Genomic DNA, 26,532 nt, shown 5'->3' with positions numbered 1-26,532 from the left:
TCCATCCTAAAACGTAAAAAAAACATCTCTTTTTATCATGTTTTACTTGTATTCATTTTGACAGCAGTTTTGAGTGAGGCTGCGCCCACTGGCGCGACGTTGCTGCACACATCGGTTGTGGGTCAAACCGCTCACTCCTCCTCCTTCTCCTCCTCCTCATGTTTTTTGGGTCCCAAACTACATCGAGATTTGGAATACAGTAGTGCGTTACGCGTCCTGCTGGAAAATGGCGACTGCAATCCAGAATCCTTTAAAATCGTAAGTAAGCGTTTATTATTTACGTGTGTGAGATTGCACAGGGTGCGATTGTCTGAATGCATAAAAGGGAGTGCATGTGCTTCACGGAAATCCAAATAACACATTTGAACGATGCTATTGTTAGACCTGGACAGTCTATGCACGCGTGTCTGCAGGTAATGTATGGCATGCCATTTGATGGATTGCGCAATCATATAAAATGGAATGATATGATAAACATCCACTCGTTCTTTGAAAAAAAAAGTTGTCCACAATACCTTGAGGTTCAACCGAGAAATCCTTTAATCATTGCCAGCATATTAATCACTTTTTATTTTGTACCACACATGCAAACTGAGAGCTCCAAGCATACACGTCTCGATTTACTGTTTTTGTATTTAACCTGTTGTGGTTAAAACCAAAACAAAACATGGATTTAATTTCCTTTTTACTTTTGCTCTTTTATATACCTCGATAGGTGCAGTTTTGAATAACACAAAAGCACAGCGCCATTAAAAATCTCCAAATGAAGTATTTTCAATCTGTGGGAAATGAAACAAACAAAAACTCAAGTGAAGAAAACCATGATAACGAGTTTCTTTGTATTTGGTCTTCCTCCAACATTCTAAAATGCATGTTGGTTTACCGATGAACTATGGGTAATTTTAAATTGTCCACAAGTGTGATTGTGAATGGATCTGGGCAGGTGAAAAGTTTGAGAACCACTAATTTCGTTAAGAATGTCATGACTGTCATGATTCTTATCGCATGATACTCGGAATACTTTTTTGTCTTTAAGAGACTTTACCACGTTTGTAAGGATGAGTCGCAAGCTATTCAGATTCTTTCCTGCTTTCCCTCAATGCTGTCTTTCCAGTAGTGCGCTCTCTGTTCTCAGCATTATTTTCACTTTCCTGAATTCCTCAGTCAAAATTAATAGTGGCACGATGACGCAGAGTGAAACACACAGGCTGAACTTTAGCAGACCAGCGACTCCTGCGTTTCTGCAGAACAGCTTAAGCCGCAAACAGTGTCGAGCTACTGCACTATATGCGCTTGTTTTTGTTGTTGTAAATGTCCGAACAGCAGATTATCCTCCAGAGTCCATCTGTTGTCATAGGTGGCAAGGAAGAACGAGCTGGTGGTGATGCTTGGGTATGGAGGACCCAGGCCAAATTGGAATAATCCTTATTCGTATCTGCACGTTCACTGATACAAACCCATTGTGTATGCTTGACTATGTGTTAAGATCCTCGTGGAACGTACATCGTGACTTCGAATATTCAGACAAATGGAGAAAGAACCAAGATCCTACACAACATTCGAAACTCCTTGGTAGAGGTCATAACAGAAAGTGATCCAAAATTCCTTGGGGGCTGGAGGGAGGGGCCCGGGGGGGGGGGGGGGTAGAAGTCTCAAGGTTTTTGGGGGGACAATTTTTGGCAGATTCAGTCATCGTGTTGGCTTTTTATTACCAAATATTCAAGCAAAAAAAAACCCCCAGAATGTCATTGTTATTGTTATTGTTTTAGTCCAGAAATATATACAGTATATAAATAGAATGTGTGGTGTAATAATAAACCATCTCACAAATGCATCGTCAAATTTTATGCTGTTGTTGTTGTTGGCTTTTTTTTAAGCTCACAAAATGTGTCAATAGGAGCTTTTTATTCGACACTGTCTTTCACCGAATGCAAAAGAGAATACAAATGCACAATATAATATGTGATGACGGTGAGCATCCTTAAGCCTCACAACGCATCGTCTGGATCAACATTATTATGAAAGGTTTCCATATTTGCGTGAGGGGGTTGGGCATGGAGGGCACTGTGGGGGTTGTGTAATTTTTATTATGTGTTTGTTTTATATGTTGGGTCGCCATGTGCCCCACCCCCATAATGCCGTGGTGGAGGATTTGGGGGTGTGTGAGCTGGTGGGGGGTTTAGTCTGGCTGCATGCACTTCATAAATCCATAAAACAGGATGAGGGAACCTTGCCCTGCATCCATGCATCCATCTTTTCCTCCATTTCACCCCAGCTGCAGCGGGGACATTTTAAGCCCGCTGCATTTCCTCATCAACCCTTTCCCTGATGTCCCTTCTCACCCCCCCCCCCATCCACCTTTTCCCTTTTGTGTGTTTTTCACCCCCCCCGCCTACCCTGCGTGTGAGGGTGACATGGGTCGAAAGGGAACACGTGTGCCCCCGAGACATGTCAAACACCCCCCTCCCGACCCAATTTATGTTTTCTTGCTCTGACTACCCCCCCCCCCCCCCCCAGCCCCAACACCCCCACCCTGCTCCTGCTCTGCCTCGGCCTACAACAAGCCCTAAATATTTGCATGAAACTACGCCATTCCCGGTATTGTGAGGACACAAGCTCACAGTTCCGGTTAATCACCTCGTTTGCCGCTTAAATGGGCTGAGGGAGACTTGAAACAGGAAGTAAACAGGAAGGGAGGTTCGTCTGTTGCCGTTTTGGTGTAAAACATCGTGTGAAATTTTTTTTTTAGCTTTTCATGCTCTGCACATATAGATTTGTAGGGATGTGAGAAACCACTTTTTTTTTCCATACCAGTAGGAGTATTCACTCTTTGAGTATTCACGAATATAGCTGGTACTTTTGATCAATGACATTTCATTGAACACAATGACAAAAAGTTTTGAACCAAGACTTTTCTGTCTGACAAAGATGATGATTCGCGGATGTATCAAACTGCCACTGTCACCGTCGGCAGCAGCTATCATTTATTTATTTATTGTAATCATTTTGCCAAAAGCATATCGCCAGCCACGACAGCGGCCATTCAGAGGCCGAGCCGCAGTGTGTTTGTTTACGGAGTTAGATGCATGGCTCGAGGACGAGGCAGTTTCTCTTCCCGTAGCACCCCGACGGTAATTTATCACGGCACTGATGAGTTTACCATCGATTCATTGCTGTTTTAGGAAAAGAGGAACTCAAAACGCTGAAGCGAGGGACATGAATATAACATGTGGCAGACGAGGAAGATTTGATGTGGTGAAATGATGAGCAGACGTTCACCCCCCCCCCCCCCCCCCCCTATTTCATGTCAACTGTGGAAAAACTTCCTGGCAGTTCAAACAGCTTCCACTCTAGTGGTGAAGGCTCACCACAGGATTTTGAGAGTGTGTCTGTGGGAATTTTGTGAGGTCAATCGACCTGCCAGCTCATCCCAAAAGGTGTCCTTCCTCTGCATAAAACTCATCCGACCATTCCTCTGTGGAATGGAAAAACGCTTTCCCCAAACGTTTCCAGCGTTGTTCAGATTGTCGTCTGCTTCTCATTGGAACGAAGGGGTGGATTTATACTGCGCGGTTCAAAGGATATGATTCCACCTTTTTGGTCTCAAGAGGCACAATTCAGTCGATGAAAAAAAACACACACACACACATGCAATCGGATAGCTTCCTCTTCCAAACATGGAGAAAAATCCAACATCTGCATCGGCTATCTGCCAGTGCAGCGTACATGTGAGCTTTGACATCATTCGAATATCTCAATTGGTGACATAGCCATGTTTGTAAAGAAAGGTTACATAAAGCAGCAGAGAACATGCACGAAAAGGGGAAATATAGCCAAATGCAGAAACAAAGCGATCTGAAATGCTTGAGTCGTGCTCGTCTCAGGACGCGCATGCTTTTTTTCCACTGAATATCATTGTAAAACACGTGAAGGCACTCGGGCACACATGCGCGGTGACTCACTTATATAAGAGCGTATGAAGTCGACCGAGGAAGCATTGGAAGGTGACCCAAGGTCAGGCAGAGGAGAAAATAAACATCATTATTTTTCTGGAGGCTGATTTTTTTTTTTTTTTTTTTAGGAAGTTCTGTTCCTGTGGTTGCGACGAAATCCAAAATTGTACGTTAGTCAGAGCGCGGTGTAGTGTATCGCTAACCTGTGTTGGCACAGTGGTAAAGTCCTAATTACAGAATTCAGATAAAAAAACAGCAAGTACGGCGGTAACTGAACGCGTCGTCTTGTGCCACGTATTCTCATGACACGATGCAAACTAGTTCATTGCACGCCATTGAAAACTTGACGTCCTCGTACACCGAGGACCTCCTTCATTTAGACAGACAGTACTCACATTCTGTTCTTAAGATGACGTACAATAAAGCTCTTGTCAAAAAAAAACACTGTTTCAACTCTTTTACTTGCCTGCAAGTAAAAAAAGAAAAGCGCAAACTCTGAATTTTACTTTTCAACATTTGACGTTCCTTCTCTCCGTCAACGTCTTTTTTTTCCACAAAGTATTCGATGTTGACAGAGTAGCGAATGAATTGGCCAATGAGCCCTCCCTCATCTTCTTGACCCACACGCTCGCCCTTCCATCCAAACAATGAACATCTTTGTGAAATCCACATACAGGTCCTTGTCCAATTTGGCATTCTTTACATATCTGCGCACGGCATCTCCAGAGCCTCCTCGGCTTGTTTGGACACAAATACAAAATCAGATACCATCCTGCTTACATGCGGGTATCCCCATCCTTTGATTCTTCTGGCTGGGAACCGCAGCGCTCTTATAATATGACACTGATTATTCATGTCTGATAGTACAGGTGGACCTTGGATAAATGGCGAAGGAGATGTCTTGTAATTTGAAACCCCCATTTGTATGTACAAAGTAAGAGTGAACCCCACAACACAGTCATTTGATAGTTTTTCCGTGGTTTGAAAAAGTCAATAATCCCCAATACCGTCTGTCACCAGTATGGGCGACCAGTTCTACAAAGATGCCATCGAGCAGTGCCGCAGTTACAACGCCCGCCTGCGTGCCGAGCGTAGCGTGCGGATGCCCTTCCTGGACTCGCAAACTGGCGTTGCCCAGAACAACTGCTACATCTGGATGGAGAAGTGCCAGCGGCAGCCAGGTGAGACTTGAAGGAAACCAGAGGTCCAAGAGTTGAGTGTTTTGTGGACCGTCAAATTTCACAGCTACCTCTATTCTGGCATGAGCTCTTTTTTTGTGGGTCGACTATTGGTCGATATGCCTGCCAAATTTCATGTTGCCCAGTCAAACTGGATTCCCAAACTGACACTGCATAAAATCAAAATGGCAGACTTCCTGCTTTTCAGACATGGGTTCTTGAGATTTTTTTTTTGTGGGTCTACTCAGACGAGACATTTCTTCCCAATTGCATGCCAAATTTCAACTTTGGGGGCTGAGTTGTCGAAAACTTCGATACGATGCTACTGGGTTTATTGTTCTATGGACTCAAATATAGATATAAATGTTTATTGTTTGTTTATTGTTTATTGAGCCTTGAGCATATAGTATACACAATAACAGGTTGACAAAAGTCAAACGAAAATTATGTAAGGAAAATTAGAAAGTAGATAAAAGTAGAAAACACACATCATCACGGTTGTATGCTCAAGGGAGTAGGAAGAAGTAAGTAACTTATCTAGTCCTACCCCTTATTTTGTAACAATTTGATTTGATCATTTTTCAAAACAAAGAAGAAAAGAAAATCTACATATCATCAAATGCTTTTACCCTTATGTATACTATACTATTCCATGTATACATGCACCTTTTGGTGTATAAATAGATAAATAGTATAAATAGTATCATAATAGTATAAAATAATAAAAATAGAATAATAGAGTAGTATAAATGTATAAATAGTGTTTATATAGTTATTCTTTCTCCTTTTGTATTCCAATTTTCTGATATTCATTATAGTTTTCATTTCTTGAATACAATTGATAAGTTGATCAAATTCAAAACAAATGTATATTTTATGAGTAGGTCACCACCTGTGTCACACAAAATCCAACAGAATAGGAAGATTTTTGCTCATTTCGCATGGAGTCGGGACACAAATAGCCTGCCCTCCGTCCACAGCGCCCCACCGGCCGCACCCTGCACTTTGCGGGCGGACCTGACGCACATTGTTGCTTTCGAATCTTCTCCCGCCTCCTTTTCTTCACCCCTTCTGCCCCGTCAAGACCAAAAATAAATCAACCACGTTCTTCGCCACACAAATCGTGACAAACAGCCGAAGTGGTACTTCCTGAAATATGTGGATCATTAGCCTGAACACTGACATAATTGTGTGTGTATGTGTGTGTGTGTGTGTGTGTTTGTAGTTTTCAATGGTAGTTTTGTTCCAATGCTAAGCTTGACAGTGCTTGTTAACATTCTTCCTGTGTACCCTCATACGTGCACTACTGTGTGTGTGTGTGCCAGGCAGAGTGTCAGGACAGATGTACGCCTACCCAGCGCGCTGCTGGCGAAAAAAGCGGCGACTCCACTCACCCCTCGATCCCCAACTACGCTTGTGTGAGCTTCGGCTAGGTAGGTGACACACGTACACAGCAATACACGTCGGTGCATAATCAACTAAATCGTAATGTTGTGTGTTGGGCTTCTCAATGATGCGTGTGTTCTGGTTTTCATCATGATAAGAGTCACAAACAGCATTCATGTAAATGGGGCCAAAAGGAAAAAAAATCAGCACATAAGGGAAACCCAATAATATGGTTGCATGCATGTGTGTGTGTGTGTGTGTGTGTGTGTGTGTGTGTGTGTCTGTGCGTGCATGTGGCTTCAAGACTCACTATCTGACCATCTGGCTCTGGTTAGCCTGGTCTTCAGGTTCATTTTCTCTTTCCAGAATCAATGCCCCCTCTCACTGTTGTGTAGAAACGTGCACAGACACTTCCACACATAGAAGCACACACAACCACTGCACATAAACACCCTAAGCGGGCCTCTAATCATTTGACTGTGAAGCATTAGACTGTAAGTGAGGTTTATGAAGTCTACTTGGTTTTTTTTTTTTGTTTGTTTTGTTTTTTTGTACGTATGCATAGCAGGAACCCGATAAGAGGGGAGGGAGGCCGCTAAGGCGAGTCTGTTTCTGCCGCCATTTTTCCCCCTCCTCCTCGTCCTCCAGAGGCAACGTAATACTGAGTTCAAAGAGTTATTTTAGAAAAAAAAAAAAAGAAAAAAGAAACGGGGTAGGGAGAGGGTTGTGCAGCGCGGCCCAGATATCAATGACAACACACTGCAAAGGAATGTGACTGCTCCCCTCACAGGATTTTTTTTTTTGGGGGGTGTGCTTCATGTTTATTTAATACTTCCTGAGTGACCGTGTGTGTGTGTGTGTGTGTGTGTGTGTGTGTGTGTGTGTGTGTGTGAGAGAGAAGGTCCATGCACAAGGCTAGTGTTAAATAGGTGGAAAGAACATAATGAACAGATCTATTTAAAAACCTAAATGACATCAGACACACTAGGTTAATAAAAAAAAAATATATATATATATTGTATATATATATACCTGTATATACAGTATATATGCGCACACACACACACACATATATATATCTTTTCTTTTCCACAGAGGCTGAGCTGGCCCCCAAGCGTGATGGGCCCCCAGGGGAGGCCACAACACTGGAGACTCTGCTCAGGAGCGATAACCTCCTGGAAAAGAAAAGCAACGTGTGCAAGGAAGAGGAGACGTTGCTGGAAATACAGGTGAGCGTAGACATAATACCGTCTGCTGATCTTATATGTCACTCATTGTTTTAACTCATGCTGCCTTTTTTTGGACCTGTTGGTGCAGCTCAACGCTCTCTGTTTGCATGTTTCCTCCGTAGAGAGTGCTGGAGGCCGAGGAAAACGGCGACGTTTTTCAAGACGACGAAGACTTCGAAGCGGATACGCCGAAGAGGAAGAACAGAAACCGAGGCAAAGTGAGTCCAAATACCCCGAGAATCAGTCATGAATGCACGTTTCTTGCACACTCGTTCTCAATCCCTTTCCTAACGCCATAATAAAATTGAAATTTCCACCACCGTGAATTTGCGTTGAATTATGAGGAATCAAGAGAATGGCTTTAAAAAAAAATTACATTGTCTTTACAGAACAGAGGCTCCAGTCGTAAGAAGACCGAAGCGGTCAGTGTGGATGACCAGGATAAACCTTATGTTTGTGACAGTAAGATACCGGAAAGAATTTCTAATTTTATCTTGTGCGCGTGCGTGTGCGTGTGCGTGTGTGTGTGTGTGTGTCTCGTACATACCCTGGATCACTCTGTCTGTGATAAAAAGCCATTTCAATTCCCTTCAAGTCGCTTCCTGTCCCCTGGCATGAAGAAAGACGGGGCTGTTTAGACAACCTGCCTTTATAAGCATGCTTCTCTCCGATAGGAAGGATTGCAGATGCGGACTGATGAATGAACCACTTTTGGGAAAAGCAAAATGAATGAATCCTGTCCATCTTTTTTTGTTTGTTTGTTTTTTTGTTTTTGCTTGTGTGTCTCCTCTGTTCCAGATAGACACAAACAAAAGCATAATTCAAAAAAGGCTGAAGAAGGTATCTCTCCTCCAGAGTTCTTCCTGTGTGCTGTCACTAATGACTTTGAATGCTTAAAAAACAAAACAAAACGGAAAAAAAAACATGCCATAAACGCTTTTCGATGCTTTCTAATGACAAGGCATGCCGACAGGCTAACTGGCTGGCTTTGGCATACAGATGCATGCTCCCCACAGATGTTCCCATGAATGAGATAATTGTGATAATATTTGGACAAATTTCCATTCGCGGTGGATAGAAAGTCAACACGCCCCTGTTCGGGGTTTTATGATCGCGACTTCATTCTTTTAACAGTCGGACTATATCATTTTTGTGTTTCTCACTTTTTCTTGTGTCCCTAACCAAAGCCCTAACCTCTGTAGTTTTACCATATGAAATAAACTAACTTATTTTTGCCCATTAAAGCAGAGATTAGCAACGATCAGCCCTAATCTCTGATAAACGATCTGCCCGGGTATTTATGCAGGCGCTCTCACGTAACGTTTTTCTGGTTCTTGGTTTACAGTCTGTGGAAAGCGTTACAAGAACCGTCCTGGCCTGAGTTACCATTACACGCACACCCATCTGGCAGAGGAGGAAGGCGGCGAGGAGGAGAAGGACAGCGAGCCGGCCCCGTCCCCCACGCGACTCTCCGACAACCACAAACGTATTAAGCACTTAACTATCCAATCCAACAGACCTTTTCACCATGACGTGACATTATGTGATGATCTATACAATAGCTGCATCTTCCGAACTAGAGTTTTTGTGTCACTGCAGCTCAGAAGGGTCCCGACGGCATCATCATTCCCAATGACTACTGCGACTTCTGCCTGGGAGACCAGGACTCCAACAGGAAGACGGGGCAGGCCGAGGAGCTGGTTTCCTGCTCTGATTGTGGACGCTCCGGTAAATCCCAAACATCAATGCTTTAAGGGAACAAAAGAACACCGCGGGTGCGGGTTAATGGACTTCGGATCTCACACGCCGAGTCAATGGGATGCAGCTACGTGCACAAAAGTTGGAGCTAATAAAAAATAAATAAAATGCTAGTTGTTCATAGACTATGCATCCTGTAGCTACTATAGATGATTCATTGCTACCGCTTGCACAAGATGCTAATATGGTGTGAAGTCATGAAGAGGTTTTTTGAATAGCACGTTAACTCTTTCAGTACCAGCCAATTCTGGACCAAGTCTGAAAAGACGTTTAAAAACGTCTGTGGGAGTGAATGAGTTAATCATAGGTTTGACAAAAATTCATTTGTAATGGCGTCAACATTTATGTTTCTCGACATCGGTCATCATGAAAGTTTAACTATTAGCAATATTACGACACAGCCACACGAATTTGCACACAAAAATGTAAAAATGCTAGTTGCTAAGTGCTAACGGACTGTGCATTCTTGAGCTACTATCGATGATTCATCGCTCCTGCTAGCACAAGATGCTAACATGCTGTGAGGTCATGAAGAGGCTTTTTGAATAGCACGTTAGTCATAGGTTTGACAAAAATTCATTTTTAATGACGTTAACATTTAGGTTTGTCCACATTGGTCGTCACCAGAGTTTACGACACAGCCAAATGAGTTTGCACTGTTATTGTAATATATTATATTGTAATATTTGCATTAAACATACAAATTTTCCTGGTTTCCCCCACATATGCACAGGCCACCCGACATGTCTGCAGTTCACCGACAACATGATGCACGCGGTGAGAACATACCAGTGGCAGTGCATTGAGTGCAAGTCCTGCAGCCTCTGCGGCACCTCAGAAAATGACGTACGTACCTCAAACAAAATCTAGTTTTTCTTTTCTATGACATACTATCATGGAATAAAATGTGTCGCGCTCAGGACCAGCTGCTGTTCTGCGACGACTGCGACCGGGGCTACCACATGTACTGCCTCAAGCCACCCATGACCCAGCCTCCAGAAGGTATCGTAGGGAATCAGGAGAGAATATATTTTCTGTGCCAATTTTGTGTGAATGCTGAAGAGATGAACCTGAACTGAAATACTGTAGAATTGAGTTAATTGTTGGAATGTTTTAACGTGAGACTTCAAGTTGGAAAGGTCATTCCCTCACATTTTCGAACTAGGAATGGTTTGAATCAGTCAAGGTCAAATTTGTGAATAGATATATTATAATTTGCGTTGTTATTTTGTGTCCACAGGAAGCTGGAGTTGTCACGTGTGTGTGGACCTGTTGAAGGACAAGGCCTCATCCTTTGGCGATGCATAATGGGCCCCCCACTCTCACAGTGGATACACACATAGCCTTTTCCCGCTCACTTCATTAGGTACACATGATGAATGGCGATTAGACCCCCAGTTTTGTGTTTGTCAGTGAAACTGATGTGGAAGTATAATTTTTTTCTTAACTTTCCAGGAGATTCTTTTGAGGGGTTGTTTTGGGGAAATTTAAATATTCAGTTTCAGCATTTTTTTTCACCATTACACTGTGTGTGTATACCTGATGAAGTGTCCAGTGACTGTATATATGATAACACAGCCCCGTCTGTCCATCTACACGTACACACCCGCCAGTGCAGTTTGGAGGATTTTGAATTTTTTTTTTTTCTCTCTACCTCTCATGTAGCAGAGACCAGCTTCCACTTCATCAGTCTACCTCACTGCTCAAGCATGTCTCTTAATTACTCATTTCATTTGTTTTCTTAATCCCACCTAAACTGTTCAATTGAACTGAAAAAGAAGTAAATCTGAGCGTGAATGTGTGTGTAAAAAATTGATTTTGGTTGCAAAAGAGTTGGGGTTTTTTTACATTTCAAACTCTATGTAATTCAGAATTCATTTTACTTTGTTCTAAGCATAAGAAACAAGCATTTTCTTCTCAACAAGTGTGATTTACGCAATCCCACAATTTCATGTGAGACCTTGTAATGCAAAAATAAATGTCTTGTAAATTTGACACACCATAGAAGAATGTTGAACAAACCTGCCAAATGCAAATGATAAAAAAATTGTCAAGTACATTAAAAAAAAAAAAGTCTTGAAAATGGTGAAAAATCGAGCCCCTGAATCCGCTTTCAAACGCCGCGGTGAAAACCACACCTTGCTCAACTGATGAAGTCAAAATAGCTTTCTGGAAAAAGCATCCGGTAACTGTGCCCGAGGGGCCACACGGAACAGGGCATTGCCACGACCAAATTTGGCGTATGGAAAAGAGCTGGCGTTGGAGGTTAAAGTCAGCCAAAGAAGAGGAATGGTAGGAAGTGGAGCAGGATCAACGATGGCAGATAGAAAAGATCGGACATATATGTATAAATCTTTAATATATGGGATTACTCCCCCAATAAAACGAACAGTATTCCCTTTCATTGGTTCAATAATTTATTCAAAATTCATGTAATCCACTCTCCAGTCCAGTAGGTGGCAGTAATTGACGTCAACGCCGGTTGCCTACTGGCATTCAAATCCAACCCATGAATGGATAAGAACGAAAGAATGAGGTAAGGGGCGTGGTTAGTTGAGCATAAGTGGAAGCGCGTGCACGCGTGAGTCCCCACCAAACATGGACACTGCCAACCGGCTCGCTGTTGTAGTCTCGCTGCTCTGCAACTACCTGTGTCGAGCGGCGCTGGCTACCGAGTTCATCTCTACGCTGACGCTGTTCAACAGCGAGCTAAACAAGCAAGGGTGCATCTCGCTGTCCGACTGGGAAGAGTACGCGGCGGACTGCGGTAAACGAAAAAGGGGAAACCACCGGGGGAGGAAAGTGTTTTCGTTTTGAACGCCACGTCCTTTTACTCAGCGAGCTAATGCTAACGTATCGTAGCGACTGACAATGCTTTTGACAGCCAGCGGGTGACTTTATTTTTCCCCTACTGGTAGTCGAGATTTTGAATGTCTGTGAAACAAGTGATTTGGTATGATAAATAATTGTTGATAATATTAGAAATGTTACAAAAACTACAAGTGGCACCCTGTTTAGTTTTTAAATGTATCTTAATTGTGTAGTCAATAGTGTCATCGTTAAATCTTGCTCGACTGCTTTACTATCCGATGGGCATGGAATCATGCTAAGACTTGTTTCTTCGACTTAATAATAAACAGTTCGCGAACAAGTGACAATGACACTGGAGTGAATCATTTGTGTTCTTTAAAATACAGAGAATTTAAAAAAAGATTGGAGAGAGCAAATAATACCCATATTTAAAAAAATGAATAAAACAACCAGGTTGCTCTTGATCTAATTAATGCATAGGTGTCAAACTCAGGTCCTGGATTGGCCGGTGTCCTGCATGTTTTCCCAAGTCTCCCTATTGCAACACAACTGATTCAAATGATCAGATCATCAGCCAGCTCTGCGGAAGCCTGACATTGAAACTGTTCATTTGAATCAGATGTGTTGTAACAGGGAGATTTGGAAAACATGCAGGACAGCGGCCCTCCAGGACCTAAATTTGACACCCATGAATTCTAATGTACTCAAGTACGCACTTTTTTAAAATGGTTTTGGTCCTCAATGTCTCACCTGCCTCTTTTCAGAATCATCCATTTTGCAGCTGGACGACCCAAGCTGCGAGGAAGGCAGCAACCAGCCCTGCGAGTCAATTTTCTCGCTGAATGCTGAGAAAATTCTTGTGAGATCACACACCAGAAAAATACTTCACGCATCATAAAATATATATTCCGATTTGGAAATGTTCTTTGTTTCTGCATAGAATCAAGCCAAACTGTTTATAGACCAGAAGAAAATCCCCCACCCCGTCAAAAACGTCAACACAAACGAGGAACTTGGTGCGTTGTCCTAATTGAGACTCTTGCCTCCTGGTCAAGCACCTCCAACTTTTGTTTTATTTTTTGTTTGTTGTTTAGCCATTGGCTACGTTCTGATTGGCAACGGGCTCTATGACGAAGCCATTAAACACTTCTCCGTCCTGCTGCAGGTACGTCCAAACATTATGTCATCATAATTTCAATATCTGAATGATGATTCATGTTTTGTTTTTTTTCCTTTGGCTGCAGAGTGACCCCGAGCTGGTCAGTTCCATTTATGGCAGAGGGATCGCCTACGGCAAAAAAAGTCATCAGGTGAATGACAAATTGTTTAAATGATGCCATGTTGATGCGACTGAATTTTCTCATTTACATCCTTTCGTTACTAACTGCAAAGTAAGTCATGTACATGGACACAGGGTTTGCTTTTTTTTTATAAAAAAAATTTAAATAAAAAAAATATAAATATTGTAAACATATCTGCAACTGCTGTTGCTCTCCGCTGCACTCTCCAGGACATCAAAAATGCTGACCTGGCGCTGTATGAGCTCACCAGAGTCATCACACTGGAGCCCAACTGGCCTGAAGTATACGAACAGAGAGCAGAGGTTAGCCGCCATCTCACCACAGGGCAACATTTTCCTATTTCCTGACAAAAATTAAATAAATCACCCCCCCCTGTTCAGCTTTAATAACATTTCTGTGTTTATGCATAGATTTTGTCTCCTCTGGGTCGCATCAGTGAGGCTCTGGCAGACCTGACCAAAGCCATCCAGCTCCAACCATCAGCTCGACTCTACAGACACAGAGGGACACTGCTTTTCATCTCAGAGGTTTGAAATATAAAACACTCTGTGTACGTGTCCACGTTTGTTTCTATCGGTGGCGGGCTGTGCATTTGGTAGCAGGGCCTTCAGTGGGGACTTGCACGATATTATACACCTTTTAATACACCCCCTCTCCCCGCCCCATACAAGCAATATTTGTGTGTGTGCATGCTGACCATCACGTGTCACTTCTACCAGGACTATGTGGCGGCGTCGGAGGACTTCCAGCAGTCTTTGGAGCTGAAGAAGAATCAACCTATCGCCATGCTCTACAAAGGCCTCACCTTCTTCCACAGAGGCTTGCTCAAGGTGCTGACTTATTGGTGACCAAATTAATATTTTTACACTGAGGGCTGGTTGGAGACCTCCAATCCGCCATCCATGGGTCATTAAAAAAATGATACCAAGCTCTGTTGTATCCTCAGGAGGCCATTGAGACGTTCAAAGAGGCATTGAAGCTCAAGTCTGACTTCATCGATGCTTACAAGAGCCTGGGACAAGCCTACAGGTTCAGCGACTTCCTGTTGTCCTTTTTAAATTATTATTTTTTACTCACATTTCTCGACCTGTTTCATTCTACTCTTCTTCCTTTGCTGTCCTCACAGAGAGCTAGGCGACTTTGACGCAGCGATGGAAAGCTTCCAGAAGGCCCTCATGCTGAACCAGAACCACATCCAATCCCTGCAGCTCCGAGGCATGATGCTCTACCACCACGGCTCCCTCCAGGAGGCCATCAGCAACTTTAAGGTGGTCCCGCGGGCTTCAAAGCGCAAACGTTGACGGCCGTCTCATTAAATTTCAAGACAAATGAACGGCGTCTTTTCCCTTCAGAGGTGTCTGCAGCTGGAGCCATACAATGAGGTGTGCCAGTACATGAAGGGCCTGAGTCACGTGGCCATGGGGCAGTTCTATGAGGGCATCAAAGCACAGACCAAAGTCATGCTCAACGACCCACTGCTGGGACAGAAGGCCAGCCCCGAATACCTCAAAGTTAAATACCTCAGAGGTGGTGACCGTCATTGTGGCAATTTTCAGTTCCAGATCACTTTGAATATAACTCGTGTGATTTTTGCTTCATAAAACCAGAATACTCTCGCTACCTGCACTCCCACCTGGACGTCCCGGTCGCCGAATACAACGTGGACCAGGACTTGCCGGGCAACTTTAAGAATCACTGGGCGAAAAATCTGCCCTTTCTCATCGAAGACTACGAGGAGCAGCCCGGCCTGCAGCCGCATATCAAGTACTTAGTTGCTCCCTCCGTCCAGTTTTTTTCCCCCAGCGTTTTCTCCAGTTTAGTAATAATAATGCATACATTGTATGTAGAAATGGCCATTTTTAAAAATGGTCAAGATGAACGATAATCCGGTTTACCTAAAACCTGTCAACCTGTGTTTCCGTTTACCGAGAGCATGGCTAGCAAGTTGCAAGCATCCAGTGAGAAGGTCTTTCCTCGTTCTTCTCAAACTCAACGACGCCGGTCATCCGTCAACTACTATTTACTCCCTTTCAGGGATGTGCTGCCACAGAACTTTGAGTCCTACAGCAGTGACGTCCAGAAGCTAATCTGCACGGCCGACCATCTGGGGGCAATGATGCAGTACGACACGCCGGGCTTCTTGCCCAACAAGAGGATACACAGAGGTGTCTGAAATGACCACATGAGTACTCAGGTAGTGGCATTTCAAAAAAGAAATGAAATGGGGAAATAACGGGATGTGCTTTGCTCTGTCCAGCCATGGGCCTGGCGACGCTCGAGGTGATGCAGGCCATGCAGCGCACGTGGAGCAACGCCAAAGTGCGCGTCAATGGCAGAACCAGGCAGATGCAGTGGAGGGACATGTTTGATATCGCCGTCAAGTGGAGGAGGTAGCAAATCTAATGTCTTATGGTTTAACAAAGTCTAAATGCACGACTGCCCCTGGGTTTGCTCCTTGCCAGTATCAAAGGATGACATCCACCGATTGCGGCTTGTCCTGATTATGTTTGCAGATAAGCCAGACTTTTCAAAAACGTTTTAATTATTTCTTTATTTTCCTGTCTGGAGGATTGCTGATCCCGACCAGCCGGTTCTGTGGTTAGACCAGATGCCCGCCAGGAGTCTCAGTCGTGGCTTCAACAATCACATCAACCTCATCAGGCATGCAGGACTTAATAACCTCGCTTTCATTGGATTTTTTTTTTTCCTCAAAAGACTTTTTTTTTTTTCCCCTCTTTCCTCAGGGGCCAGATTATTAACATCAGGTACCTGTCTTACTTTGACAACATCCTGGATTTCATCAAAGACAGAATACTGGTCTACCACGGGTGCGCATTCACATCACATCTTTTGCTACCACACTTTGCTTTCTTCAGCCTGAATCGGTTGAAGAAACGGTGTTAGCCTTCATGCTTGTTCTGCCTTCATGATAACGAACAACAACAACATGACAATCATACATAAACGAAATGTACACATCATTTTGAATTGTTACACACTTCTGCGAACGCATGGTGGCTGTCACCCCGCTTTCCTCCCCTGTGAAATGTACATTGTTATAATTTTCATTTTCGCAGGGCGTACAACCCTAAAGGGTTGGTCGAAGTCCGCCAAGCCCTGGAGAAGGTAAATAAAGTGGAGGATCTTCTTCCTATCATGAAGGTAAGGCTGAAGTGAGGGGAAACGGTGGACTCGCAGTGCTGTCGGCATGCATTTGCAGCTCAGTGTTTGTTTCCTGAAGCAGTTTAACAGTAAAACCAGGGATGGCTTCACCGTCAACTCCAAAGTTCCCAGCTTGAAAGATCCTGGCAAAGAATATGACGGCTTCACTATCACCATTACGGGAGACAGGTGACCGGGCAGTACTATCATCATCTTTATTTAACCCTTTTTTTAATTTTTTTTTTTGTAATTCCCCCCTACATTCTACACATTAACTCCACATAATTTATGTACTTCAGCAGCTCTTCAGCATTTATACGAATTTGTTTTTGCCATCTTCCAGGGTGGGCAACATGCTGTTCTCCGTGGAGACGCAGACCACGGAGGAACGCACGCAGCAGTACCAGTCGGAGATCGAGTCCATCTACCGGGAGCTGACGACCAAAGGGAAGGTCTTCATGCTCTCCGCCGAGTTTGCGGTGGGTTTGCATACATATATAGCGTCGGAGTGACCTTTTGGAGGCATTGCAAAAACAATCGCCTGTTACCGAGCGTGCAAGCACACATTCGAAGTTGTTCCACTTGTTCTATAAATTTTTATAGTATTCATTTTTATTTGTATTTGATAAATTTTCTGAGCAAGTAAATGGGTTATTTCCCCACGGCTTAGGAAAGCGCTCACGAGCTACATGAGTACAAACCAGACCGAAAAAGCTGTTGCAATGCATTCTGGGACTTGTAATACCAACAGTATGTCCTCACTGGGCGGGTTGGACTATTAAAAAAAAAAACATACTTTTTTTTCTAGTAGTCAAAAATATAAACTACATAAAAAACAGACTGAATAAATGTATAAATAGCATTTTGGAGTGTTTGGGGGGGATTGTTTCACCAGTGACATCTACATTGAAAGGGGGTGCTAGTATAGAAAGTACCACGTCGAAATAGAAGTAAACCTAATTTCAAATACCAATTTAAAGTTGAGATATTTTATAAAAGGCAAGAACAAATGGGCAGTGTGTGTTTTGCAGCGCACTGTAAAAGCGCTTTTTCAGAAAGCACAGTTCTGGTAAACAATGTTATGGTCACTGAGCCCTCACCTTGTTTGTCCGTCTATGGAGAGGTTACATTCGGTTCAGCCACGTGAAAGCCATACGTAGTTCATTACATTTTTTTGTCATGATTGTTTTGCCACCTGACCGAGGCAACCTTTGCTCTTTCCAGGACGCCGACGCCGTGTGCAACCTGATCCTCTCGCTGGTCTATTACTTTTGTAACCTCATGCCACTCTCCAGAGGCTCCAGGTAATCATTGCCAAGGGCCATCAAATCCGGTTAAAAAGAAATGAACTCATGGTACCTTGAATGACACTCAGTTGAGCGCCAAGGCCCAGCAATCCCCATGCTGTATATAAATTGAGTTGTACATCCCTGACATTGGCATTTATCACATAAAAAAAAGACATGAAGTAATCAGTCATACCTATTTTTCGTCGTGTGTGGTCAGCGTGGTGGCCTACTCTGTCATGATGGGGGCAGTGATGGCCAGTGGGAATGAAGTCAGTGGTCGCATCCCCAAAGGAAAGGTAGGGTAACTTAAACGTGACGCATCTGTTGTTCCGGAGAAATATCAACATGTATATTTTCAAACAACAATCCATTTCACCTGGGCTTGTTATTTATTTCTGTTGTAAGCTGGTGGACTTTGAGGCCATGACGACGCCCAGTCCGGAGACTTTCAGTAAAACGGCAAAAAGCTGGATGCAATTCAAAAGGTGAGATGAATGAAATCTGTAATTTAATCATAAGGCTCATAATAAATTTCATATTGTTGTTTTTGTACTCTGAAGCTTGCCCTCTTGGTACCAGAGTCTGCCCTCCGTGGCCGAGACCTTCCCATCCATCAGAACCATGATCGAAGTCCTCAACGCAGATTCGTCGTCACAATGTTCAAAGAAGTCCTAGCACAAAACACACGTGAACGGGAGTTTAGTTCAGGACAAGTTTTAAATTGGTTGGTAGAAAGGGACTGACTGAGAATTGACCATGAATTTACAAAAATCGAACAAAAGTTACATTGGGAAAATTCTGCCAAACAAGTGCAAAAAAAGAGGGTGGCACAATTAGGTTTGGGTTCACAGCACATCTTATTTATAAACCGGAATTTTTTTTCTGTCACTCGCACAAACACACAAGGTGACTCATGTAAAATAAGAAAAAGCACACAAGAAAGGCACATCAAAATGTGTCTCCAAATAGCGTATTTGGAGATGCATTTATTTTGGGGGTTAAGCGCAACAGTTTCCAAATTTTAGCGGCAGTGTTGATGAAGTCTACTTTAAGGGGATATCAGGATGAATTGGTTGTCTCTGGAATATGGAAAAACATTTGTTTGTGTTTGGACAAAGTTGAGATTGTCAACTGATGTTTAAAAAAATATAGAACCCAATTTTTATTAAAAGTAAACAAGGACATTTTACTTGAGCACAGGGTCCTGGAAGCATTTTCATAGTTTTCGGAATGCTAAATTAATGGAGAAAAAAAAAGATCGAACAAAAAGGTTATAATTTTTGTGAGCACCATTTGTGGGTAAAAGGTTTCGGGTTGTTTCTAACAGTTCCAAAGGTTTTATTTGGCCATCATGGAATCACTATTTCAAAAGTGAGTTTCAAATTTCTGATTTTACTCATGTTTGTTGAAATTAGTTTCAGTGTGGAAGCAAAAGCCTTGCGGCAGTTCACCTTTGAATGTCTGGGGGGAAATAGTCAAGCTTTTTGTTCCAAGTACAGTATCAACTGTTATTTGTTTTTACCACTCGTGCAGAAACCTTGCAGGGATTATTGAGTGAATGTTTTCCAGCCAATAAACTGGTTGAGACGCGTTGATGTGTTCTTTGTTGCCTTATTTTCTAATTCGGAAACGACTGCTTACACAGAATGTTCAGCCAAGCAAGAGAAGATTTGACTGCATGGTGCCCTATGTAAAATAATACCCACAGTTCTCCTTTTCATAGGTAGAGGCCGCCAAATCCTTCCGTTCCACGTAGTGGTCATGTGATGTCCCGGAAGTGCCTTCCTACCACGTTTAGTGTGTTTTATCGTCGGAGTACTCTACTGTCCTTAGTGTTTCAGGAGAACACTTCTGGGCATGGAGGAGGACGTGATCCCGGAGGAGGAGAGCCTCGCTGCCGCTCTGAAGCAGCTCGTCAGTCTGGGCAATGCTCTGCTACAGCAGGCCAAGAAGGATGCGGAGGGTAGGAAAAGTGATTTGGACCATTCCATTCATTTACAGTACTTTTACGAATTCATAGACATTTACTTTGCTGTTTGAACCGCTTTATATGTCATTCATTCTCCATAGAAGTCACAATGAAACTAATTTCGAAAATGAGCTGTCATATTTGCGGTGCAAAATCAGCTGTGTCGAATTTGGATTTTGCTTTCATTTTGATTGAAGCACCCTAAACTCGATGAAATGTCAATAAAGCATCAGGTACCTTGAGTTGAAACCTGTTCACAGCAGCGTATCCTAAACAAAGATGTTTTTAGTTGCATTAACATTAAAAAAAAAAAAAGTTCTCCCCACAATATAGTGCCTTGCTTCTTCATGGAGAATTGCACATTGTCATTCTAAAACGTTCAAACAAATCAAGTTTCTATCGTTCTCTTCAAGAATCAATGGAGGACTTTGTCCCCTACAAAATTGCCGCTTTGTTGGGCCTGATTGCAGCTGGAGCAGATTTCTACGAGAGGTGAGCTTCATTCAACCTTGTGTTGAAAAATGATAAGAAAAACGGCAACAACAGTAGGTTTTGTACATTACAATACCATAGTACACATTAATTTACTTGCTCTTTCTTAGCATCGGAGTGAAGAACAAAAGCGAAGCCCAGGCTGCCTGGCAGAAGTTGTATCGGTAAGTGTAAATAAACCAAAGGTCGCAGATTACCATTTGATTGTGAACATGCCACCTAAGTGTGTGTAGCAGGTTAAATGATCGCCATGATAACACATGTCTCTATAAAGTACATTTATTCTTGTCACAGTCTCCCCTCCTTGCATCATACGAAAAAGCAAACGTGAGAATGCAAATATTAATTTGGTTTGACTTTTTCAGGCAGATATTGGTTCAAATTGCACTCGCGCTTTGAAGGTTCTGATGTATTTGTAATAAGCAAGTTATCCAAAGTGCAGAGTGCTTATTTGTGTTTTCACAGCCATGCAGCAGTGAGAGAACAGGTGGAGGAGCTACTCCAGCTCCAGGTTTGTCCCACAAAATGAACAATCTTTATACAATTGCTCCTCTTTGAACAGTGTGTCTGTATGTGTCTGCACAGAGCGAGTGGGACAACTTCCTGGAGCATGTGGACCGAAGCCTTCAGTCATCTTGTGCTCCTGTGAAGTTAGGAGGAGAAACAGCAGACATCTTTAGCCCTGAAACTTTGTTGACTGATGGACGGAGTGGAAAGTGAGTATGCGCAATGCCGTTTTAACACAAAATTGGTGCATTCCTCTGAAACTTAAAAAGGACAGTTTAGCCTATAGCTATGTCAGTTTAGCATTATATAGCAGCCCTTTCCCAAAACATTTTGATCACGCACCCCCTTCAACACGCTCTCTCCTATCCCACCCCAAGGTTTTTGTTCGCCTCAGATATCGAGTTAACCTTAGCTCTCTAGCTAGAATGTATTTTTCTTTAATCTGCTTTTAGCCCTTTATTGTTAGCCATTAAAACACAGCTAGTCAGGTAAGTTAGCCAGCTGGCCGCATAGACAACTTTAAATATGATTGTGTTGCATTTGAAGGCGTGTCACCCTGGATTACTACCGTTCTTCGGGGCAGAAGCTTCTGCTCGTCCTCATCAGACACTTTGGATGACTACCGTGACGCGACCATGTGGCCGAGCTTGAGGGCAGCAGGGTTAGTTCGCCCAGAAGTCACCAAACAAACATAAAAATGACTCAAATTAAATGGTTTTCACATGTTTTGTTGTCATCTACAGGCTGCCCTGGATGCTCGGTCTGTGAAGGTCGTGGTGGTGTCTTTTGGGGCACTGGAGGGGGCTCGGTTGTGGCTGCAGCAGACTGGATGCTCCTTGGATTTAGTACTGGATCCACAGAGGAAGGTAGATTACAGCTAGGGTTAGGCAATTATCATAATCTATATCACCCATTTGTTTGAGTCCCTTCAATTTTTTTCTCGATCGTAGTCTGTTGTGCAAAGCGTGACTGCAATTCCCGCTGAACATTCCCTAGACGGGAATTCTGACTTTTGGGCTGGGGTGGGAAACATTTTATTTTAAGGTGGAAATATGACCTAGCCCTAATTCCAGCTAAATAGTTGTCCTGTTGGTTTTAGATCTACCGGAGCTTTGGACTGATCTCGTCCTGCTCTAAAGTAATGAACTTTGACTCCATGCTCCGGTATTCCGAGTACCAAGCTGCCAAAAGAGACTTCCCTGAATTCCCGATGCACATGCTGGAGGACATCTACCAGGTACATCTGAATCTTATCGCAGCTAGTCAGCTTGCTTTCAGGTAGCCAGTTGGCCTCACTCAGCCTGTTTGCCACCTAACTTATCCCACTAAGTTTGCTAGCTAGCCAGTTTAATATTGTTCGCCACGTAATGCTGAATCCTAAAAACATATTTTTCCAGATGGGAGGTGACTTTCTGCTCAGCGATACCAACAAAGTCCTTCTGTCCCACCCAAGCAAGTACCCGATGGACCGACCCACACTCAGCGACATCCTGCGGACAGCGTCTAGCTCGACTGAGCTAGTCGCACAGGAAGCCAGCAGGAGTGGCGCTCCACTGCACGCCAATGACGTCACGCCTCACACTCACGACACCGTGAAGAGGTGCGACCGATGCAAAGCTGTGCGAACTGGGCGCCCCTTTCTTGCTGTCCGGTCCTTGCTGTAACTGAAATATGAATGATTACGAACACCATTTGAGCATTAGGACCGTGTACTAGTATTGTTAGTACTCAATTGTAGGGCAAATTTGGCAAATGAGTAATAGGACTATTTTAATATTGGAGTGGTGCTAAGCTATGCATTAGTTGACATCTATGTGGCCAAAGTGGCACTAGTCATGCAAAAAATGTCACTTGCATAAGATATACGATAATTCTACTGGTTCTACTCGTGCACTAAATAGTCTTTCCGGTTATGTCGAAGAGCTGACTAGTACACGGACCTTAAACTTTGTACTAAGGATACTGAATAAATGTTCAAATTCTTTCTACAAGCAATGCAATACCCATCTTATTTGAATTTGGCACCTTTGTGAGGCCAAATGATGTAACTAGCTTTGTTTTCAGTGCACCCCCGGAAAAAAGTGATGTGGTTGACTGATGTCTACAGTAATAGAAGACAAAAAATTACTTTTTCCTGATTTTCCTTTATTGCAATGTGACTTCATAATCACAGAATGCAAAGCGAGCGCACATGCATGGAGGTCCTGAAAACCAGTGCACTAATATCTCAGTAAAATAGTTCTCAAGTGGCATTTAGGACCCGTCGCAACATCGCCTTTAAAAAGATGTCTTGTGTAAGGATTCAGACGAGCATGCGACGTGATGCTAACTCGCGTGTGTGTGTGTGATTGGTCAACACAAGGCTACAAAAGTACCTGATAAACATTCATCCAAGAACAATGAATGTAACATTTAGATGAGGGCTACAATTAGCAATTGGTGGGGTTTACTATTTGCCATGATTACCTTCTTGCTGAACTGTAGTATTTTGGCTCTCAAGTCAAAACAAAATGTGATATGATTTCTTAAGGAATTGGCTCTCATTACATTAGCCAAGGCAGTTAGCATGTGGCTAACAAACAACAAAGGCTTTACTGCATGTTTACATGCACTAGCAAGAAAGTATTGTGCTAGAGCTAATCACCAAACAAGAGCATACATTGTAGTTTTCGCACTTCAAGAGAAAAGCTCTGTAATGAGTGAAATCGGTGGCGCTCGCTAACACCAATCAAGCTAACGGATGCTGATGCAATTGGCATGGCAAAGGTCTGGTAAAGGAGTCTCGAGGTCGGGCAGTGGTAAGCGAGAAGTGTTCATAACAACAAACACCTCAAAAACGGTAAAATTGGGGCATGTAATTGGATGAGTGGAATGTCGGTGAAGTGGCGATGACCTCATCCAGCGGCCCCGTATTCACCGCCTGGTTTACCAGTTGTCCAGAAAGTCGAATCCTGTCTTCAGGACGTTGTTGCTGGTGTTAAACTGAAAGGAGAGGACATGTTGGTGAGCGATTGAGGTGATGGACAATTTTGACACTTACAAACTAACGTTTAAGTTAATGTTAGAAACCAATATTAGACCCAGATGGAAGCTAATGTTCAAGCTCACATAGGAGGCAAACGGGTATAAGTGCTCACTGTGTAGAACTTAACATAGAGTTGAATTATTGCAGTCAAGGTCACCTGGGGAAAGGCAGGACTACCAGGCGAGGCGTTGTCCTCTTTCTCCTTGTTGCCGGGGAAAGTGGGGCTCTTGACAAGGGGGCTGGGGAACACCTCATCCACGGTGTAGCTAACAACTGGGAGAGTGCTCTGCGACCGCTCCCAGCCCGCCACCGATGATGAGACGCTGAGCGCAGGGACAGGGGTTGGCGAAATAGAAATCGCGGCAGGAGCCGGGGGTGCGGCGCCAGGAGGCTGTGGTGCAGGAGGCTTGGGTGCCCGTTGCTTGGCCGGCCTGGACAGCGCCATATGGTGAGGTTCCGACTCCGGCTCTTTGACGGGGAAAGATGTCTCCTGTGGCCAAACACATTGAAGCTCTGTTCTTAATAAGGACCACCGAGCTTTTAGACTGCTGTAATATTTGCTGTATTAATTTTTTTATACAATTCTTTCCCCTTGAAAATTGTTATTCAAAATTTATTAGAGTGGACCATTGCTCACCTGGCGCAGGTACGAGGGGAGCGTCTTCTCCCCTTTCTCAAGGGACTTGATCTGGCTGGGCGTCAGTGACTGGAAGTCTGCTTGCTCGCCCTCCAGGCGCGAACGCTCAGCGCTTATCTTCCAGAAAGCAGACTCCTCCTCGGGACGCCTGCTTTCGCTCGCCGACACCTTGGTAAAACAAATAAGTCCTTTTATATGATGCTATAATATACATCTGATGGCAGAGTGCCAGCAATCTGTTCCAGCATACTCAACCCACTTTCACTTTTGTTTATTTCCCTTGCATTTTTTGCATTTAAAAAAACAAAGAGAGAAATGCGTGTGAAGGGCATGTGTGGATCTTCTCATAACTTCAACCCAAGTGAGAACCTTCAAAGGCTCAAACATAAGACCTACTTTTGAGATCAGATGACCCCCTCTCCCCCACCAAACACTAAGTACCTTGGTTCCAGTAGCACTCTTGCCATTTTGAGTGGAGTGAGGGGTCTTTGCAGATTTGGCGTCCCCCTGAGAGACGTAAATGCCCTGGTCTGGCCCAGGTGTAAAGCTGAATTCAAGCTGGCTCTGAAAGACGGTGACAATGCTTTCAGGGAACATATTAGAGTGGGATGAGGGCTGGCTCATGTTCGATCTGCCCTTAAAAAAGCCAATTCCACCATGGAGAAAAACTCATAGCTAGCTCACAGATTTGGCTGTTACTTAAGGCTCCAACATTTTTTCAATTCAAAGGGTTTCCAAAGAAAGGATCATTGCATTGTTTTCAAAAGCTCTTTCCTGCGCAGCCGTGACTGGACCGGGGAGCCTTATTTTGAAGGCATCCCGCCCGGTCAGCTGTTTATAAGACACGTCACAATGAATTAATTGACAATTAATCATGTTTACCTTGGTTTCCCATGAGAATGGGGCTGAATGCTCGTCTCGCCATGTGATGTCCTGGACACAAAAGAGGAAAAACGCTATTTCACCTGCCATTTTAGGCTCCGACAATGGCTTTCTTAGGTACGTGACGTCACGAGAAAACTCGGAAAGAATTTGTGCTCACTACAAATCTCGAAAAGCACTGAAAAGGACGAAGTGACTACAGTATGTCGTGAACTATTAGTGACGAGATGTTAATTTAAACACAGCCAAACAAAAACTTCCAAGGCAGAAACTACAAGCTAGCTGTATCCACTGCTACGTGGCTAGCGGTTCGCAACGCAGCAAGAATGGCCTAAAAACTCTGGTTTCAACTCCCATAGTGAACGTCTCTAGGCACCTCTTCCCCAAAACGGACGATCTTCTGTCCGGTCTCTATGAGGAGCTTGGGGTAGCAGACCACCTCGTCCCGGTCTACCCGGTGCATTGCATATCGGGCTTGGATGTGCGGGTCCATCATCCAGTTGTCGATGGCGTTGTCCTGCTCTTGCGGCGACATTTTGTCCCACGTCGAGCCGTGCTGGTTTTTGATTTTCTCCCGCTCCTGCATGATCTTCTTGGCCATTGAATTGATGGACGAAAAGTATTGGAATTTCTTCTCATCCATGTTGTGGGCTTCGAGCCCTACGACTGACGCGGCGGCCATCTTGTCCGTCTTCCAGCTGTTTTTTGTTGTGGTGAAAACACTGTCACTGCGTGGGCGGGACCTGAATGATTCAATGACTTAATGTGAAATTAGGTTGTTTCTTACTGTGGGCCGGTGGCATTTGGACAGCATGCGAATAGCAAGTGACCAAAACAACAAACCAGAAGTGGAAAAGCGTACTTGCACGCTGTTCTAATGTTCCCCCACCTTCCGAGTATTTGAGTTACGAACCGTTGCTTGGACCACAAGGACACTGTACAGTTTATCTGTG

At 43.6% G+C, this 26,532-nt stretch overlaps 4 protein-coding genes across 6 annotated transcripts; 3 read left to right on the top strand and 1 right to left on the bottom strand.

Annotated features, from left to right (window-relative positions):
• Positions 1–123: 123 nt before the first annotated feature.
• Positions 124–11,499, top strand: LOC147187691 (zinc finger protein DPF3-like). Of its 2 annotated transcripts, XM_086100034.1 has the most exons (12): positions 124–258; positions 4,974–5,134; positions 6,457–6,564; positions 7,613–7,746; positions 7,869–7,964; positions 8,136–8,208; positions 8,545–8,586; positions 9,092–9,232; positions 9,346–9,474; positions 10,238–10,350; positions 10,425–10,506; positions 10,745–11,499. In XM_086100034.1, exons 1-12 carry the CDS (start codon positions 227–229, stop codon positions 10,810–10,812), a joined length of 1,179 nt encoding a protein of 392 aa, XP_085956160.1. In that variant the 5' UTR covers positions 124–226; the 3' UTR covers positions 10,813–11,499. The 2 variants fall into 2 exon arrangements, with proteins under 2 accessions (XP_085956160.1, XP_085956161.1); XM_086100035.1 differs by lacking the exon at positions 8,545–8,586.
• Positions 11,500–12,059: 560 nt separating this feature from the next.
• LOC147187690 (tetratricopeptide repeat protein 13-like) lies at positions 12,060–19,658 on the top strand. 2 transcript variants are annotated; one of them, XM_086100032.1, is made up of 23 exons: positions 12,060–12,271; positions 13,080–13,174; positions 13,256–13,331; positions 13,410–13,480; positions 13,560–13,625; positions 13,826–13,918; positions 14,027–14,143; positions 14,336–14,446; positions 14,563–14,645; positions 14,743–14,884; positions 14,969–15,143; positions 15,224–15,380; positions 15,651–15,781; positions 15,874–16,006; positions 16,185–16,277; positions 16,361–16,444; positions 16,694–16,778; positions 16,861–16,967; positions 17,122–17,257; positions 18,003–18,082; positions 18,285–18,363; positions 18,473–18,552; positions 18,628–19,658. In XM_086100032.1, the coding sequence occupies exons 1-23, from the start codon at positions 12,103–12,105 to the stop codon at positions 18,740–18,742; spliced, it is 2,478 nt and encodes an 825-aa protein (XP_085956158.1). In that variant the 5' UTR covers positions 12,060–12,102; the 3' UTR covers positions 18,743–19,658. The 2 variants fall into 2 exon arrangements, with proteins under 2 accessions (XP_085956158.1, XP_085956159.1); XM_086100033.1 differs by having other exon boundaries at positions 12,074–12,271; positions 16,858–16,967.
• A 118-nt stretch (positions 19,659–19,776) lies between these two features.
• Positions 19,777–23,030, top strand: LOC147187689 (uncharacterized). The gene is made up of 9 exons (XM_086100036.1): positions 19,777–20,030; positions 20,450–20,528; positions 20,639–20,692; positions 20,994–21,039; positions 21,114–21,244; positions 21,582–21,696; positions 21,779–21,901; positions 22,135–22,272; positions 22,433–23,030. Exons 1-9 carry the CDS (start codon positions 19,925–19,927, stop codon positions 22,697–22,699), a joined length of 1,059 nt encoding a protein of 352 aa, XP_085956162.1. The 5' UTR covers positions 19,777–19,924; the 3' UTR covers positions 22,700–23,030.
• Positions 23,031–23,159: 129 nt separating this feature from the next.
• LOC147187688 (uncharacterized protein C1orf198 homolog) lies at positions 23,160–26,356 on the bottom strand. Its single transcript, XM_086100037.1, has 6 exons — positions 25,956–26,356; positions 25,580–25,630; positions 25,139–25,261; positions 24,698–24,865; positions 24,218–24,550; positions 23,160–24,017 (listed from the first exon to the last, which is right to left on the bottom strand). The coding sequence occupies exons 1-6, from the start codon at positions 26,259–26,261 to the stop codon at positions 23,961–23,963; spliced, it is 1,038 nt and encodes a 345-aa protein (XP_085956163.1). The 5' UTR covers positions 26,262–26,356; the 3' UTR covers positions 23,160–23,960.
• Positions 26,357–26,532: the final 176 nt, after the last annotated feature.

The sequence above is a fragment of the Hippocampus guttulatus genome, chromosome 20 (assembly GCF_054856545.1).
Source record: "Hippocampus guttulatus isolate MCC_2025c chromosome 20, RoL_Hgut_1.0, whole genome shotgun sequence".
NCBI lineage: Eukaryota > Metazoa > Chordata > Actinopteri > Syngnathiformes > Syngnathidae > Hippocampus > Hippocampus guttulatus.
This window is presented reverse-complemented; position numbering and strand designations above follow the sequence as displayed.

Coding starts and splice junctions, on each gene's coding strand:
- LOC147187691 (XM_086100034.1), top strand. CDS start 227: ATGGCGACTGCAATCCAGAATCCTTTAAAATC. Junction 259..4,973: donor ATCCAGAATCCTTTAAAATC/GTAAGTAAGCGT, acceptor GTCTGTCACCAG/TATGGGCGACCAGTTCTACA. Junction 10,507..10,744: donor CATGACCCAGCCTCCAGAAG/GTATCGTAGGGA, acceptor TTGTGTCCACAG/GAAGCTGGAGTTGTCACGTG.
- LOC147187690 (XM_086100033.1), top strand. CDS start 12,103: ATGGACACTGCCAACCGGCTCGCTGTTGTAGTCTCGCTGCTCTGCAAC. Junction 15,381..15,650: donor GGCCTGCAGCCGCATATCAA/GTACTTAGTTGC, acceptor ACTCCCTTTCAG/GGATGTGCTGCCACAGAACT. Junction 16,278..16,360: donor AATCACATCAACCTCATCAG/GCATGCAGGACT, acceptor CTCTTTCCTCAG/GGGCCAGATTATTAACATCA.
- LOC147187688 (XM_086100037.1), bottom strand. CDS start 26,261: ATGGCCGCCGCGTCAGTCGTAGGGCTCGAAGCCCACAACATGGATGAG. Junction 25,631..25,955: donor TCGTCCGTTTTGGGGAAGAG/GTGCCTAGAGAC, acceptor TTTTGTGTCCAG/GACATCACATGGCGAGACGA. Junction 24,551..24,697: donor TCCCCTCGTACCTGCGCCAG/GTGAGCAATGGT, acceptor GTTTGGCCACAG/GAGACATCTTTCCCCGTCAA.